The 13,841-nt window shown below is 38.4% G+C and overlaps 1 protein-coding gene across 1 annotated transcript; it reads right to left on the bottom strand.

Moving 5' to 3' along the window:
• Nucleotides 1-3,679: 3,679 nt before the first annotated feature.
• Nucleotides 3,680-12,161, bottom strand: cunh14orf28 (chromosome unknown C14orf28 homolog). The gene is made up of 5 exons (XM_042338080.1): nt 12,012-12,161; nt 8,414-8,938; nt 5,531-5,620; nt 4,631-4,765; nt 3,680-4,168 (listed from the first exon to the last, which is right to left on the bottom strand). The coding sequence occupies exons 1-5, from the start codon at nt 12,080-12,082 to the stop codon at nt 3,985-3,987; spliced, it is 1,005 nt and encodes a 334-aa protein (XP_042194014.1). The 5' UTR covers nt 12,083-12,161; the 3' UTR covers nt 3,680-3,984.
• Between the last annotated feature and the right edge of the window lie 1,680 nt (nt 12,162-13,841).

Below are 13,841 nucleotides of genomic sequence, written 5' to 3'. Positions count from 1 at the left end.
TTTGCTAATTAGTGGATAACTTCATTAAGTAAACACACAATTATACATTTTGAGGGAGACCATTAAGGGACTAAGATTTAGTTCTAGATTGTTTGGCAGTCCTTGGATAAATTCCCAGCATGTTCAGATCTGATTTATTTACATCCTTGCACTCAGTTTTATAGAAATGACATTCGATTCATTTTCACTCCCAAGTCTTAGTTTAGAATTTGATGAGCCAACTCTGCAGGAATGACCTAAAACACCACTTTTTAATTAATATTCTGATATTGTGCAGTGGATTACTAGGAATGTTTATAAACTCAATTATAAATTGAAAAGGGAAATGGGCTTGTCTATGGTCAATAGTCATTTCACAGCTTGACTTAAAATTGTAATCAATATCTGAAAGATTTTTTTCTAATTGTCATATACTCTGTGCTGCCCTCTAAATCCAGGCCAGATTATTTTGAATGCTATTATGAATCTTTGTAAATAAAGGATAAGGGAAAAATCTATCACTCTTTTGACTTGTGCTGACTGTAAGTGGTTAAATGTTGAATCATAGGTGTAGGTGTGTGCACAATCTTTTATTTATAAGGTGGTAGACATTTCACCTGCAACTCATTTGCTGTGTTTGTTACACAGGCAAAGTGCTAAGGACTGTTCCACACTTGTCATTTAATTTCCTTAAAGCAGTGCTCACATTTCCTTGTGGTACTGCTGTGTAAAATACTATTTGTTATACACTATTTCATTGAATGTGTTTACTAAATAAATAATTGCAAAAGCAAATTAAGTCTCAACAGTTATGCTTTTCTTCTTTCCCACCTTTCCCATTTACTGGTCTTTTTTTCTAAATGCTTTGTTTTTATTGGAATGGTGACCATTATAGGCCATATGGTCTAACCCATTCATTTCATTTATAACATAACATATAGGAGCAGGATAGGCCATTCGGCCCTTCGAGCCTGCCCCGCCGTTCAATCATGGCTGATCTTCTAATCTAACTCCAGCTAATAACCTGTCCCTGCCTTCTCCCCATATCCCTTAACACCTTTTGCAATAAGAAATCTATCTATCTCAGTCTTGAATATGTTCAAGGACTGAGCGTCAACAGCCCTTTGGGGTAGTGAGTTCCATACAGTCACCAGCCTTTGAGTGAAGAAGTTCTTCCTCAACTCAGTGCAAAAGGGCTGCCTCTGATTTTAAGGTTATGACCCCTGGTTTTAGTTTCTCCAACCGGGGAAACAATCTCCCACTATCTACTCTATCATGCCCTTTGATGATCTTATAGGTTTCTATAAGATCCCCTCTAATTCTTCTATATTCAAGAGAATATAGGCCCAAATTGGTCAACCTCTCCTCGTAACTCACCCCCTTCATCCCTGGTACTAACCTAGTAAATCTACGCTGCACCCCCTCCAAGGCAAGTACAATCTTCCTTAAATAAGGAGACCAAAACTGCACACAGTATTCCAGGTGTGGTCTCACCAGGGCTCCAAACAGTTGCAGCAAGACTTCCCTACTCTTATACTCTAATCCTTTCATAATGAATGCTAACATACCCTTCGCCTTCCTAATTGCTGCTGCACCTGCAGACTAACTTTCTGTGATTGGTGTACAAGGACACCCAAGTCCCTCTGGACAACACATTCCAATCTCTCCCCTTCTAAAAAATAACCCACTCTACTGTTTTTGCTACCGAGGTGGATGACTTCACACTTCCCTACATTATACTTCATCTGCCACCTATCTGCCCAATCACCTAACCTATCTATGTCTCGCTGCATTTTTTTAATGGGTTGACACTTCCTCCTAGTTTTGTGTCATCCGCGAATTTAGATATATTAACTTTATGGGCCCTTTTGACAATATAACTGCAACTAATATAACTAATAATGCAACTATGCCCTTATGTTAACTATTAATTTAATTCATACTGTTTCTGAGTGCTACACTAAAGCCAGATAGTATCTAAGAACCATTCTCATGTACTTCATAAGCATAAGAGCTAATTACCTGAAGCATTCTTGACCACTTATTACTTTTTTGATTTGATGTCAACTTCAAAAGTTTTCTTGTTCGGTATGTACGCTGAAGTACTTTATCTCCGATATCCTAATTGTAAAAGTGAGAAGAGGGAAAAGGAAAGCTTCCCTATTATTACACCCATATCTTACTTAATTGCTGGAAGAAACAATTTTAGAAGTGGTTAATATTAAATCTTTACTGATTGAGCTCGGTCAATTGGAGCTAAGTTTTCCTTTCTCCCCATCTCGCTAAACAGCAGGCCTGACCTTAATTCACTCACAGTATTTCATGTATCTGTGGCAGGTTGCTAATTTTCTTGATTAACCACTGTATTGCCTCAGCTCTGCTCAGCTGTTATTTTACCTCCATGATTGAATCAACTGCTGATGTTCTCTGTTTGGGATAACTCAAAGAAAGATCAACAAAATGAGGCAGCAGTGGGATGTTGATAATAGAACCAACAAGACTCGATGCCTTCAGGAGAGAGAACATTAGCAAATAATTCAAGGTTGTCTATCACTTGCTGCACCTGGACTTTGGACCATGTCGAGAGTCAAAGGGTACCCTTTGACAACCCAATACAAAATCATTTTTCTGGTCTCATTTAACCAAGAGCAATTACAAGGGGTATCTGTCATTATTTCAGGTGTTTAACTTGAATTTATACATGACCTAATGTTGAAATGGGTATGGTAATCCCAATGCTTAATGGATGCACAAGAACAGCATGCGGTATTATGTTAATCAATACAAACCCACTAGGTTTCAGCAACTGGAACAGTATGAGCTAAAAACCAGGGTACTTTTAGAATCCTCTCCTGTGATCATTGTCGGAAAGTACATGAACTCTTAGATTGCTACAAACATTAGCATATTACATGTTATTTGATCAGTTCATATTTTGACATATATGATTTAATTTGTACAAATCAACTTGTAGGTCTCCGGAACCAACTAGACCTGCCAAGTGACTAACACTTCTTTGATCTCAAAATAATTTGTGGAGTCCTGTAGCTCAGTGGTTAGAGCACTCGCTTTGCAAGTGAGAGACCTGAGTTCAATTCCAGGCAGAGGGCGAAACCTTGGGCAAGTTTCCTTACTCCACACACAGCCCTAATAATAATCCCTCCAAAAAACCAAAAACAATAATTAAATTGGTCATTTTCAATCTACGACTGTTTGCGGGACATTGCTGTGCGCAATTGGCTGCCGCGTTCGCACACAAATATAGTCAATTCACTTTACAGTGTGTTCTGTGAAGCGCTTTGGGACGTCCTGACGTGAAAAGCGCTATATCAAATGCAAGGATTATTATTAATATTATAAGAACTAAGTCTGCCCAATCTAAAGGATCACACTGATCCTAACTAAATCCTTCACCCATCTCCTTTCACTACAAATGCCAGCATGTTTTGGGTCAGTCTATTGTCAAGCACAGTTAATCAGAGTTGAACAAACAAGTTAGAAATTTTTGTTGCTCATTTGTTCAATTGATCAACTATGTTTAACAATTGTTAATTTAATACAGTCTGCATCTTTCCAATACCAAATAAAAACTTACCATCCTCAATGTCAATTATTTTCCACTGAAATGTTTGAGCTTTTCAAAATCAAGAATTCTTTAAATTCCCTCACACACCAATGACAACATTTAATCTGCAACAACTCATAGAAAGACATTTATTTCAGTAGTACAGCTTTGTATAAAAATATTGTCAAGCCATTAAGTATCCAAAATACATTGTGAAATAGTGCATTTTGTTTACATATTTTGCATAGTTAAGTACTCAACTTACTAATTTGTACATTCAGTTGTAAGAATATTTTATTTGGGTTAATAAATAACTATTATAGTCCATTTTTTTCCTTGGATGCCAAGATGATTTAATTATTTCCCTCTTTTTTAAGATGGTATGATTTATGAAAATCTTACGTATTCAGTAAGTATTCAGTTACATAAGTCAATTTTAGTCATTTCTCTACGTCTCGAATATATACCAGAGAGGATAGAAGGAGCAGTTCTGGAGGTTTATTCAACAACACCAAATTCTCGGTCCTAAGACCGTCATAATGCATCCAGTTACCATCAATCTTAAATGCAGCAGAGTAATGGTGTTCCTCCTTGTTGAAAAGTGTTGCTCCTTCCAATAAATACCTAGGAACCAAACAAGCTAATTTTACAAATACAATAGGACAAAATTGCTCAAATGCATTCAAACATTCCTCTTAAAAATATTTTTTTCCCCAAAATATCACATTGAAATTGCCCACAAAACCAATGTCATTGTGTGTCTCCATTAACAATAAAAATTGAAATACTTATATCAAATTGATACCAATTTAGAATAAACATCTTACTGTATTTCCTTAAAATCAAATAAAGGTGAAGTTCCTTGCACTATTAATTCCAAACGACGACAAAATACAGGCACTAGTCAGCACTCTTACTCACTGCATTTGCGTTCACCCCTCATATCTTGTCAGGCCCTAGATACAAGAAAATGAATAGAACCTCCGCATGCACTCCACCCCCCCCCCCCCCATTTACTACACATCAGCTAATTTGTAAACTTTTTCTAAATGTACATTTTAAAGTAAAGACACAAGAAATGTCTACCTTTGTTGTGCTACGGCCAAATAATATGGGATATAGGCCAAATCCTCTGACTTCCATTGCTGCATATTCAAGATAACAAATGGAGGAGCACCATGGCAAAAGATTCTCTGTGTGAACTCACGTTGGCCAACACAACTAGAGAAAGGAACAGATGGGCAGAGGGTTAAAAACTCCATTCACTGATAGAAAGCATTCGAGCCATTCATTACAATGAGCAGAAAATGAAAACAATATAATTTTTTGTTGTACAAATAAAAATTTACCATTATACCATGACTAATCATGCAGAATACAGATTTTTTTTAAAAACAAAGGACATAGTATTTAATATTATATAACCACATTGAACCGAGTGTGATTTGGGGTACCTCTTCAAGACGTCTCAAAGCGCTTCACAGAATATACTGTAAAATGAATTCACTATATTTTGTGGGCGAAAAGTGGCAGCCAATTGAGCACAGCAGTGTCGCACAAACAGTTGAGGATTGAATGACCAATTTTTTTTTACTACCGGAAAAGTAATCCACCAATCGCCTAGCAGTAAGGAAACTTGCCCAACATTTCACCCTGCACAGGAATGCTCAAACCACTAAGCTACAGGACTCCACATGTTATTGCCAAATCAGGCAGATAGGACCAGACGTGTACAATATTTCATTTCAAGGGCAGCACTTTGAAAAGAGAAGTCTCAGAGAGGAATTTAGAGTGGAATGAAAAGGGCCACGAGTGATAAATATTTGGCTCCACTATGAAGATGTGATTAATACAGGCTAATGCCAAAAATACACAGCAAGATAAATGTTAAAACACCGACTATCAAATACATAAAAGTTCAGTTTGTAAGCTTTAAATAGAATACGAAATACAATTAAATATAAATCCACTTTAAATTTAATATACCCAAACTCTTCACACAGCTCAATCTTGGAACAGAAGAATTCATCCACTGCTGCTTGAATCAGATCATCCAGAAGTGGATCTTGTGGACAACTTAGAGAAAATGAAAATATTGATTAGAATCACGTTTCTGACTAATGAACGCTAAAGAAACATCAACACTTGTATATATTAAAACTGCAATTTTATGCAGCATACATCAATTTCACGAAGATTGAAGAATTTAACAGATTTGAAAATAGTCTTTTTTTACATAGCTTATAATGGTTCCAAAATCCGTTACTGTTTATCCTTCTGTGGTTGAAATAGTCCTCCAGAGACTATTACATTAAGAAATATCAATTACTTTTGATAGGTGCAGTTTAATTACTTGTTTCTTGGGGATTAGATGCTGTGTCACTAAAAGGATCACAATATCAAATACAATCTTGAATACCATAATTTTTTGTAAACTCAAGCTTCTTTGTTCTAATATTTTAGAGAGATGAATGCAAAAATATGGTATAGAACATGACAATTGCAAATTCCAAGAAAAATCCATAATTCCAGAGCTGTCTGTACATTTTGCTAATAAGAACAAATATTTTATGCATCGTCATGCTAATTGTTCTCATATCCATTTTGATGGATATCAGTCACTGCACACCAAAAACAATAACAATTTACATTTGTATAGCACATTTCACGTTGGGAGGACATTCCAAGACGCTGAATCTAGTTTATGAGGTTCAAATGCATAAGCAATGTGGTAATACTGTGTAGCAATACTGAACAATAATCACCAAATGGTCATTAGAAATGGTGGAGATAAATCATATGACAACAGATGTATTGAAGATAATCATCTGTAGACAATCTTATTATTATTTCAAAGTGTTCACAACTGTGAAAACACTACCAAGATATTTAAGATACTCATATTCTGTGAAGTGCTTTGAAAAGTCTAGAATACATGAAAATTGCTATATCAAATGCAAGGATTATCATTATTGTTGTTATTATTATTAAGATGGTAATATGGTGGAATCCTGTAGCTCAGTGGTTGGAGCACTCGCCTCGCAAGCAAGAGGACCTGGGTTCGATTCCAGGACAGTGCAAAACATTGGGCAAGTTTCTTTACTCCACACACCTCTGTTTACCTAGCAGTAACTAGGAACCCAGTTGTTAATCGATTGGCGTATCACTTTTCCGGGGTAATAATCCCTTAAAAAAAATTAAATAAAAATAAGAATAATTTGGTTACTCAATCCATGACTGTTTGTGGGACACTGCTGTACACATTTGGCAGCCGCTTTTCCCCCACAAAATGTACAGTCAATTCACTTTACAATATATTCAGTGAAGTGCTTTGAGATGTCTCGAAGACGTGATAAGGTGCTATATCAAATGAAAGGCTTATTATTATTGTTATTGAAGGCATCTTGCCATAGTCTCTTTTTTAAGATACAAAGTGGAAATTCAAATTCTAATAAGCTTTGTACTAAATTAATTACAACCACTCAGCGCCAATAGCCCAATGCCAATTGGGTGAGGCACAAATCACCATTTAACCGAGGTTATCAAAAAGTATATCTGATGAATAGGAATTTTTTTCAAAACTACATGAACCAGAAAGTTCACAAAGCAGTTAAAGTTGTAATTTTAATGATAATTAATCCAAATTATGGGCATGTTAGTGAGTTTCTTCATCATCAACTCAAAAACTGTAATCCACTAACCACAACCATTTGTTCTTCTCTTGTAATTCCTGCCTTTATCTGATTGTCTTTTTTAAATTGTTCTTTAATTCTTAATCTACAGTAACACCCAAAGAATTATTTTCCAGTAAAAATAATGATAACAATAATAATCATTTAAATGGACTCTCATCATTACCTTTAAAAAATTTTTTTTTAACAATACTCAGAAAAACACATGTAATTTCTGCCCTTACGTTTAATGATTTATATTCTTGGTTCAAGATTGCCAAGAGTTAAAGCCATGGAACTACTGCATAACAATGAGAACACAATTTAATTTAATAAAATTAAACCCAAAACCTTATCTCACACAGCTTTAATAACCAAAAATGAAGAGATTGGGTTATCACAAAAATATTTAAAGTATTACACTGCCTAGTTTAGTTCTAAAACATTGTATGAGTTGGACACAGAAATATCCAGGAATTATTTTCCAATATAACCTATTTCAGCAAGTATTTTTTTTAGAACAAAAGTAACTTAGAAAATTCATGCATTTACCTATATTCTAAACTAAAATCTGGATCTTAATCCATCAGGAACGCGACGCTTGAAAGCCCTTTTTGTGACTGTTGGTGCCAACATGCTCTGTAAAATGTTTTTGACATAGTTTTTGTATCAATGCTCTATATACAGTTTGAACCTTTTTGCTCTACCCCCAAAAATGAGTATTACCCCCCTACCCTCAAAAAAGGTCTATCACTGCACCAATGAAAATTTACAAATCACTTTATGGTCTCTTTGATGACAATCTGAGTAATTTTGAGGGCAGTTGTTTTGTGTTGTAAACTCGTTGGGAAGGGTCTAAAGCAGTGGTAGCCAACCAAATACATTTTTCTTTATTGAATTTTTCTTCATTTGTGGCTGAGCCACAGTAGCTACTGAAAACAAGGTATTGATTTGCCTTGGACTTGCTTGGACTTGTGCAGCTGTTTGCTTGGCCACTTCTTGATGCTCCAAGAAGTCGATCGTTATCGACCGGTTGGAGACCCCTCGTCTAAACTGTTGTATTTTATGTAGAGCCCTCATAGCTCCCAGGAGAGACCGCCATTCCTCCAGTTTGGGCGGGTCATACTCGGGTTCCAGCAGTAAAAGAACAACGTACCAAAAGTTTCTTTTTACTGACTTNAAAAAAGGATCAACCTACTTGATGATAATAGTCTTGTGTTGGTCTTCTTGAATACGTATTCGACATCTCCAATTAGTACAAAAACTCTCCTGAATAGTTGACATAAGGCTTTCCAGATTTTTGGTGAAATTTTCGTGTTCATTTCCAAAAAGGTCAATCTCCAGGGAGGCTTTGTGGACTTTAGTCTTATATTGTCGCTTTTCCATTTTATCCCAAATCCACAAAAGTTTCACCGTTGTAAATTTATAAGAGTCCATCAAATATAGAAAACGTTCCACAAATTCCTTACCCAAGTAGTTTGAAAGTTCTCTAGGGAAATACTCATTTTCGCTGAGAATCACATATAGCAACATCAAAAACCCATCAATTGTGCATGTGTTTTTAAGGCTGATCCTGACGTACAGTGGATTGCAAGCCATTGCCTTTCTTCCAGCTTTAATAGTGTACACTCCACCCCATGGAAGAACAGGTCTCCAGAAAGATCGATCTTCATCAGAATTATTTTTAACAGATGCTCGGATCTCTTCAAATAATGTCTTCGTCCTGGCAATTAAAAAAACAACTTAAGATATCATTGATTTGAGTTGAATATAGTGCTGCACAGAGATGGGGTTGGACTCCCGAACAAGTGGGGAAGGGGAGATAACCGTAGGTGCAGTTGAAGAGGTAAGTCTTAAGGAGGGATTTAAAGATAGATAGAGGGGTCGAGGCGGAGGGATACAGACATGGAGTTCCGGAGGTTAGATGTGTAGTAACAGCATTTGGCTTCATTTTTTTCTCTTACGATATCTCTACAGTATTTCCAGTGTTAATGTGAACCATCTCATTAGCTGATACTTATATACATTTGTATGTGTGCCCTATTTAATTGCGCTGCTAGCATGCGCAATGGGAATCTGATTCTTGTTTACACATTGCTGCTTCAGAACTAATTCTAGTTTCAAACCCCACATTTGAACAATCAGGCCACCTTGCATTAGCAGCACAGAGTTCAACCTGTTTATATTGAAAATTGAAATCAGGTGCCAGGTTAGTTCTGGGACAGCATAGACTAAGTGCTGTTTGTGTTGAATTGACTGTTGTCCAAATAAGAGACTGCAGGATTTAATTATTACAATTGGTATCCCACGATCCAAAGATGATTTTCCAATAAACGTTGATTTATTTCAACATGAGAGGCCTCATCCTTCAAAGAATATGGTCAGAAGCAATAGACCGTTACCATATTTATCAATGTCTGTGCTTGACTTTGAAATGATCAGTGAAATTGCATTGATCAAATTGTGAATGCACCATGTAAAAATACCTGAACTTGTTAAAATAAGTTAAGTACTTATTTTCAAGAGTACTGTAAACTGTTGCTTTGCTAGTGGAATGATTTGTAGAACACAGTGCAGGTATATGAAGATGTGAACTTGATACTAAGCAGTTGTTTTCAAGGCATCAACTGCTAATTTCTCAGAAAAGGTTTGCATGATAATGAGGTAAATTGATCATCTATGCTCCATGCGCTGAATGGCTAATATGAGGATTTAAGTAGTCGGACACTCAGAACAGTCCCTCTGAATATATTACTTTTTAAAGATTAGCATACAAATGTTTTTGACAGACAATTGACAGCAAAGTCAAATTAAATGGTGAGAATTTTAACATGATCTAAACATGTATACCATGCATAAATATGAAGAATAATTATCACGTAGATTGTGTCAAACTATGGGGACTTATTAAAATAGATTTCCCAGAAATCAGTCGTTAATTGCTCCCTAAACATACATTAATTAAATTGTTAATAATAAACAATAATCTTTACATTTGATAAAAATGCTTTTCACGTCAGGAGTACGTCTCAAAGGATATACTGTAAAGTTTACTGACTGTAATTTGTAGGCGAGCGTTTCTCATTACACATCAAATTAAATAAATCATTCAGCTCCACCATAATACCGGCAGCAAACTCTTCACCCAAAATTGACATTTTTGTACCACCACTCCAGTAGCCTCAATGATATAATCTCATTTTAGAATTCAAGTATATTGCAAACCACTCTTGCTTTTTATAACATCACCTAAATTTGAAATTACAGATTGATAATGGTGGATAACGTGTTATTGATATTCCTAATACCTAAACACTAAGGTTTCAACTAAGTTAATATCTAAAATTACCACAATTGTTTCTGAATGCTAAGTATATTCTGCTTTTCTAAATCAAACTGCATGAAGTGGGAAAAAATATTTAACCAATCAAGACTTTAGGGTTAAAACGGCAAAAGCCTACCTCAAATTTAAATGAGATTGTACGAAGTAAGATTGTTCAGCAAGAATCTAGCAGCTTCAGAACAATAAATAATAATCCTTGCACGCATTTCATATGGCGCTTTTACTTCAAAATACTTAAAAATACAGATTTACATCTGTCATAATTGTGCATTTTGTAGGTAGACACAGGAGCCAATTTGTGTACGACAATGTCCCATAAACTGCCACAAATTGAATGACCAATTCTATTTGGCAGATTGTTGGCACAAGAAATTTCCTTCTCTTTTCGAACAGTACGATAGGATCTTTAAAATCAAAGCGAACAGCCAGAAAGGGCCTTGATTTAACATCTCATCTAAAAATAGCACTCTGCCAGTACTTGCATATCAACCTAACTGTGAATTCAAAGTCCTGAACCCACAGCATTCTGACTCAAATGCAAGTATACCACCAACTGAGCCAGGATGACACATAAAACATCAGATGAAAGTTTCAGTATCTTTGAGGTGGAAAGAAAGTCAACCCACTCCTGACCGTTGTGGCTTCTGCTGTAATGTGTGTTTTTATAGACGTGCAGTATGGAGCAGGGCTTGGCTGTGATCCTTTCTGGTATAAAATACTCCATGTTTAAAGTCACATGAAGAATAGCCCACTGGCCAAGTTACAAAAGACGACACCCAAAACTAGTTCAAGAGGAGAGGGAAGAAACTGACAGCAAATAAAATTAAAAAAATTACACCAAAATACAACAACAACAACAAAATTACATCTGTATGGCGCCTGTCACGTTGGGGAGGACGTCCCAAGGCGCTGGACAGGTAGTATTTTTTTTGTTGTTGTGTAAACCTTACGATTCGAGTAACTGCTTTGGTAATAGAGGGGCAACAAATAAACGAGGGCGGTGGGAGGAGGCGCAGAAATAAACTGCATCGTACTCAGGGAAGCGGGTAAGGCAGTCGTTAAGAACACGACAGGGGTGTGGGGTGTGAGGGGGAGGAATGCAAAGCTCTTTACACACAGACAACAGACAGACCCCATCAGCTGCAGTAGTTTGGATTCTCCGCACAGGCGGAATGGTGGCGGTGGTGGGGAGAGAAACGCTGTGTACGAGAACAACAAAAAGGTTGTGTAGGAAGGTCTTCCCCGGGGTGGGGGGGCGTTTAGAGGTGAAGTAGGGGGCGGGCGGGTGGGTAAGAGAGAGAGAGAGAGAGCGAGGTGGTGGGGGGTGGGGGGGGGGGTAAGGGCCTGTTGACATCCCTCCCTCACTCCGCCCCTCACTCGAGTTGCTCAGCAAAACTCGGCACCAAACTTTTATTTATTTAAGGTATTCGTGCGCGTGTGTTCGTGTGTTTACCTCTCGGACTGGCAAAATCCCTCCCCACTGTGCGCGTCGCACGACGGCTGGTCGAAGCAACTGGCGTCCATGTCCGCCCGCCTCAGTCGACAGCGGTAGACATGTTTTTCTCGTCCGCCGCCGCCGCCGCCCCCCCCCCTCCCCTCCACCACCACCACCACCTCACTCCCGCCCCTCCCCCTTCGTCAAAGTAGGCGCCGCCCTCCCGCCCGCCCTCCGCCGACGCCGCCGCGCGCTCGCTCCACGTCGCAACTGTCATTGTGCAACGTCACTCGACGTGCAGGCACGCACGCACGCACGCTCGCTGGCCCGCCCGCCCGCCCGCCCACGTGACACAACGCGAGCACGTAAGCTCCAGGCACGTGGTCAGGGTGGAACCACCCCCCCCCCCCCAACCCCTCCCCCACCCCACACCCCCCCATTATTTGCTGGTTCCAGTCCCACCTCCGCTACATGTGATCATAATAATAATAATAATAGTAAATAATAATAATAATCCCTGCATTTGCCCCGGCGTCTTCGAGCCGTCCCAAAGCGCTTCACGGGTCACCTTGTGGGCGAAATGCGTCCCCGCACACAGGTGCGGATTGAAGGGACCACAATTTTTTTTTTTTGGGGGGGGGGGAGGGATTATTATCCACCCCCCACCCCCCCCCAATCGACTAACAACCGGGTTCCTACTTACTGTTGGGTAAACAGAGGCTGTGGGGAGTAAGGAAACTTTCCCCGACGTTTCGCCCCGCCCTGGAATCGAACCCGGGTCCTCTCGCTAACCACTGGACTCCCGCGCGTGTTAACAATGACAATCATCATAATGCAGTGAACATAACATCCGCTTTACAGTAGGGTACACTCTGTGGAGCGCTTTGAGGCGTCTCGAAAACGTGATAAGGCGCTATATCAAATGCAAGGATTATTATTATAAGAGGACGCTGAATTGAACTTCACTTATAATGGAAGTCACGGTGTGGGTAATTTAGACTGGTGGAAAATTGTCTCAAATCTTGCATTTTTCCCAAAATATAACTTTGACTTTTTGTGGGGAATTTACAAACGTGAACCCAAACGGCAGATGGTCAAGGAGAGATGGGACAGATCTTCCAACTAAACCAACGTGACATCTACAAAAAATATGAACTTCTCAGCTCCGTAAAAATTGTTAAAACTTGATGAAAACACATAATATTGAAATAGGGATACTGACAGGCACTGTTATTGGCATCTCCCAAGGTATAATTACTAATTCATCTTAGAATGTGGAGTAAGAATTAAACTATGAAAGGATTTGACTGGAATAATAAAAGTAGCCAAACAAAGGAAGTATGATGACTTTCAGCGCCTTGGGACGTCCTCCCGACGTGAAAGGCGCTCTATAAATGGAATCTTGTTGTTGTTGTTGTTGTCAAAAGGCTTCTTAATTTATTCTACCAAATGTCATCCTCTTCAAGCATTAACTGTTGTTTCTCATTTATATTTTATATATTCTGTGCAGTTGTCAGTTTACAACATCGGTATCAGTGTGTAGCGGGAAGTGAAGTAAAGCAAGTGTACCAATCAATGAGCGGAGCGAGCAGGCGTTGGATAATAATAATCGTTGCATTTGATATAGCAGCTTATCAAGTTGTTGACACGTCTCAAAGCGCTTCATAGGATATATTGTATATTTGGATTGACTGTTTTGTGTGAGCAAAATGCGGCCGCCAATTGCAATCAATTGCGATTTAGATCCAGTGCCGGGATACACACACACACACACACACACAGACAGACACACACACAAAAAGACTGACACACACATTCTGCAGTCTTCAGTGAAGGTCAGCACCCCCC

This window comes from Callorhinchus milii, unplaced genomic scaffold (genome assembly GCF_018977255.1).
Source record: "Callorhinchus milii isolate IMCB2004 unplaced genomic scaffold, IMCB_Cmil_1.0 Scaffold9, whole genome shotgun sequence".
Taxonomy (NCBI): domain Eukaryota; kingdom Metazoa; phylum Chordata; class Chondrichthyes; order Chimaeriformes; family Callorhinchidae; genus Callorhinchus; species Callorhinchus milii.
This window is presented reverse-complemented; position numbering and strand designations above follow the sequence as displayed.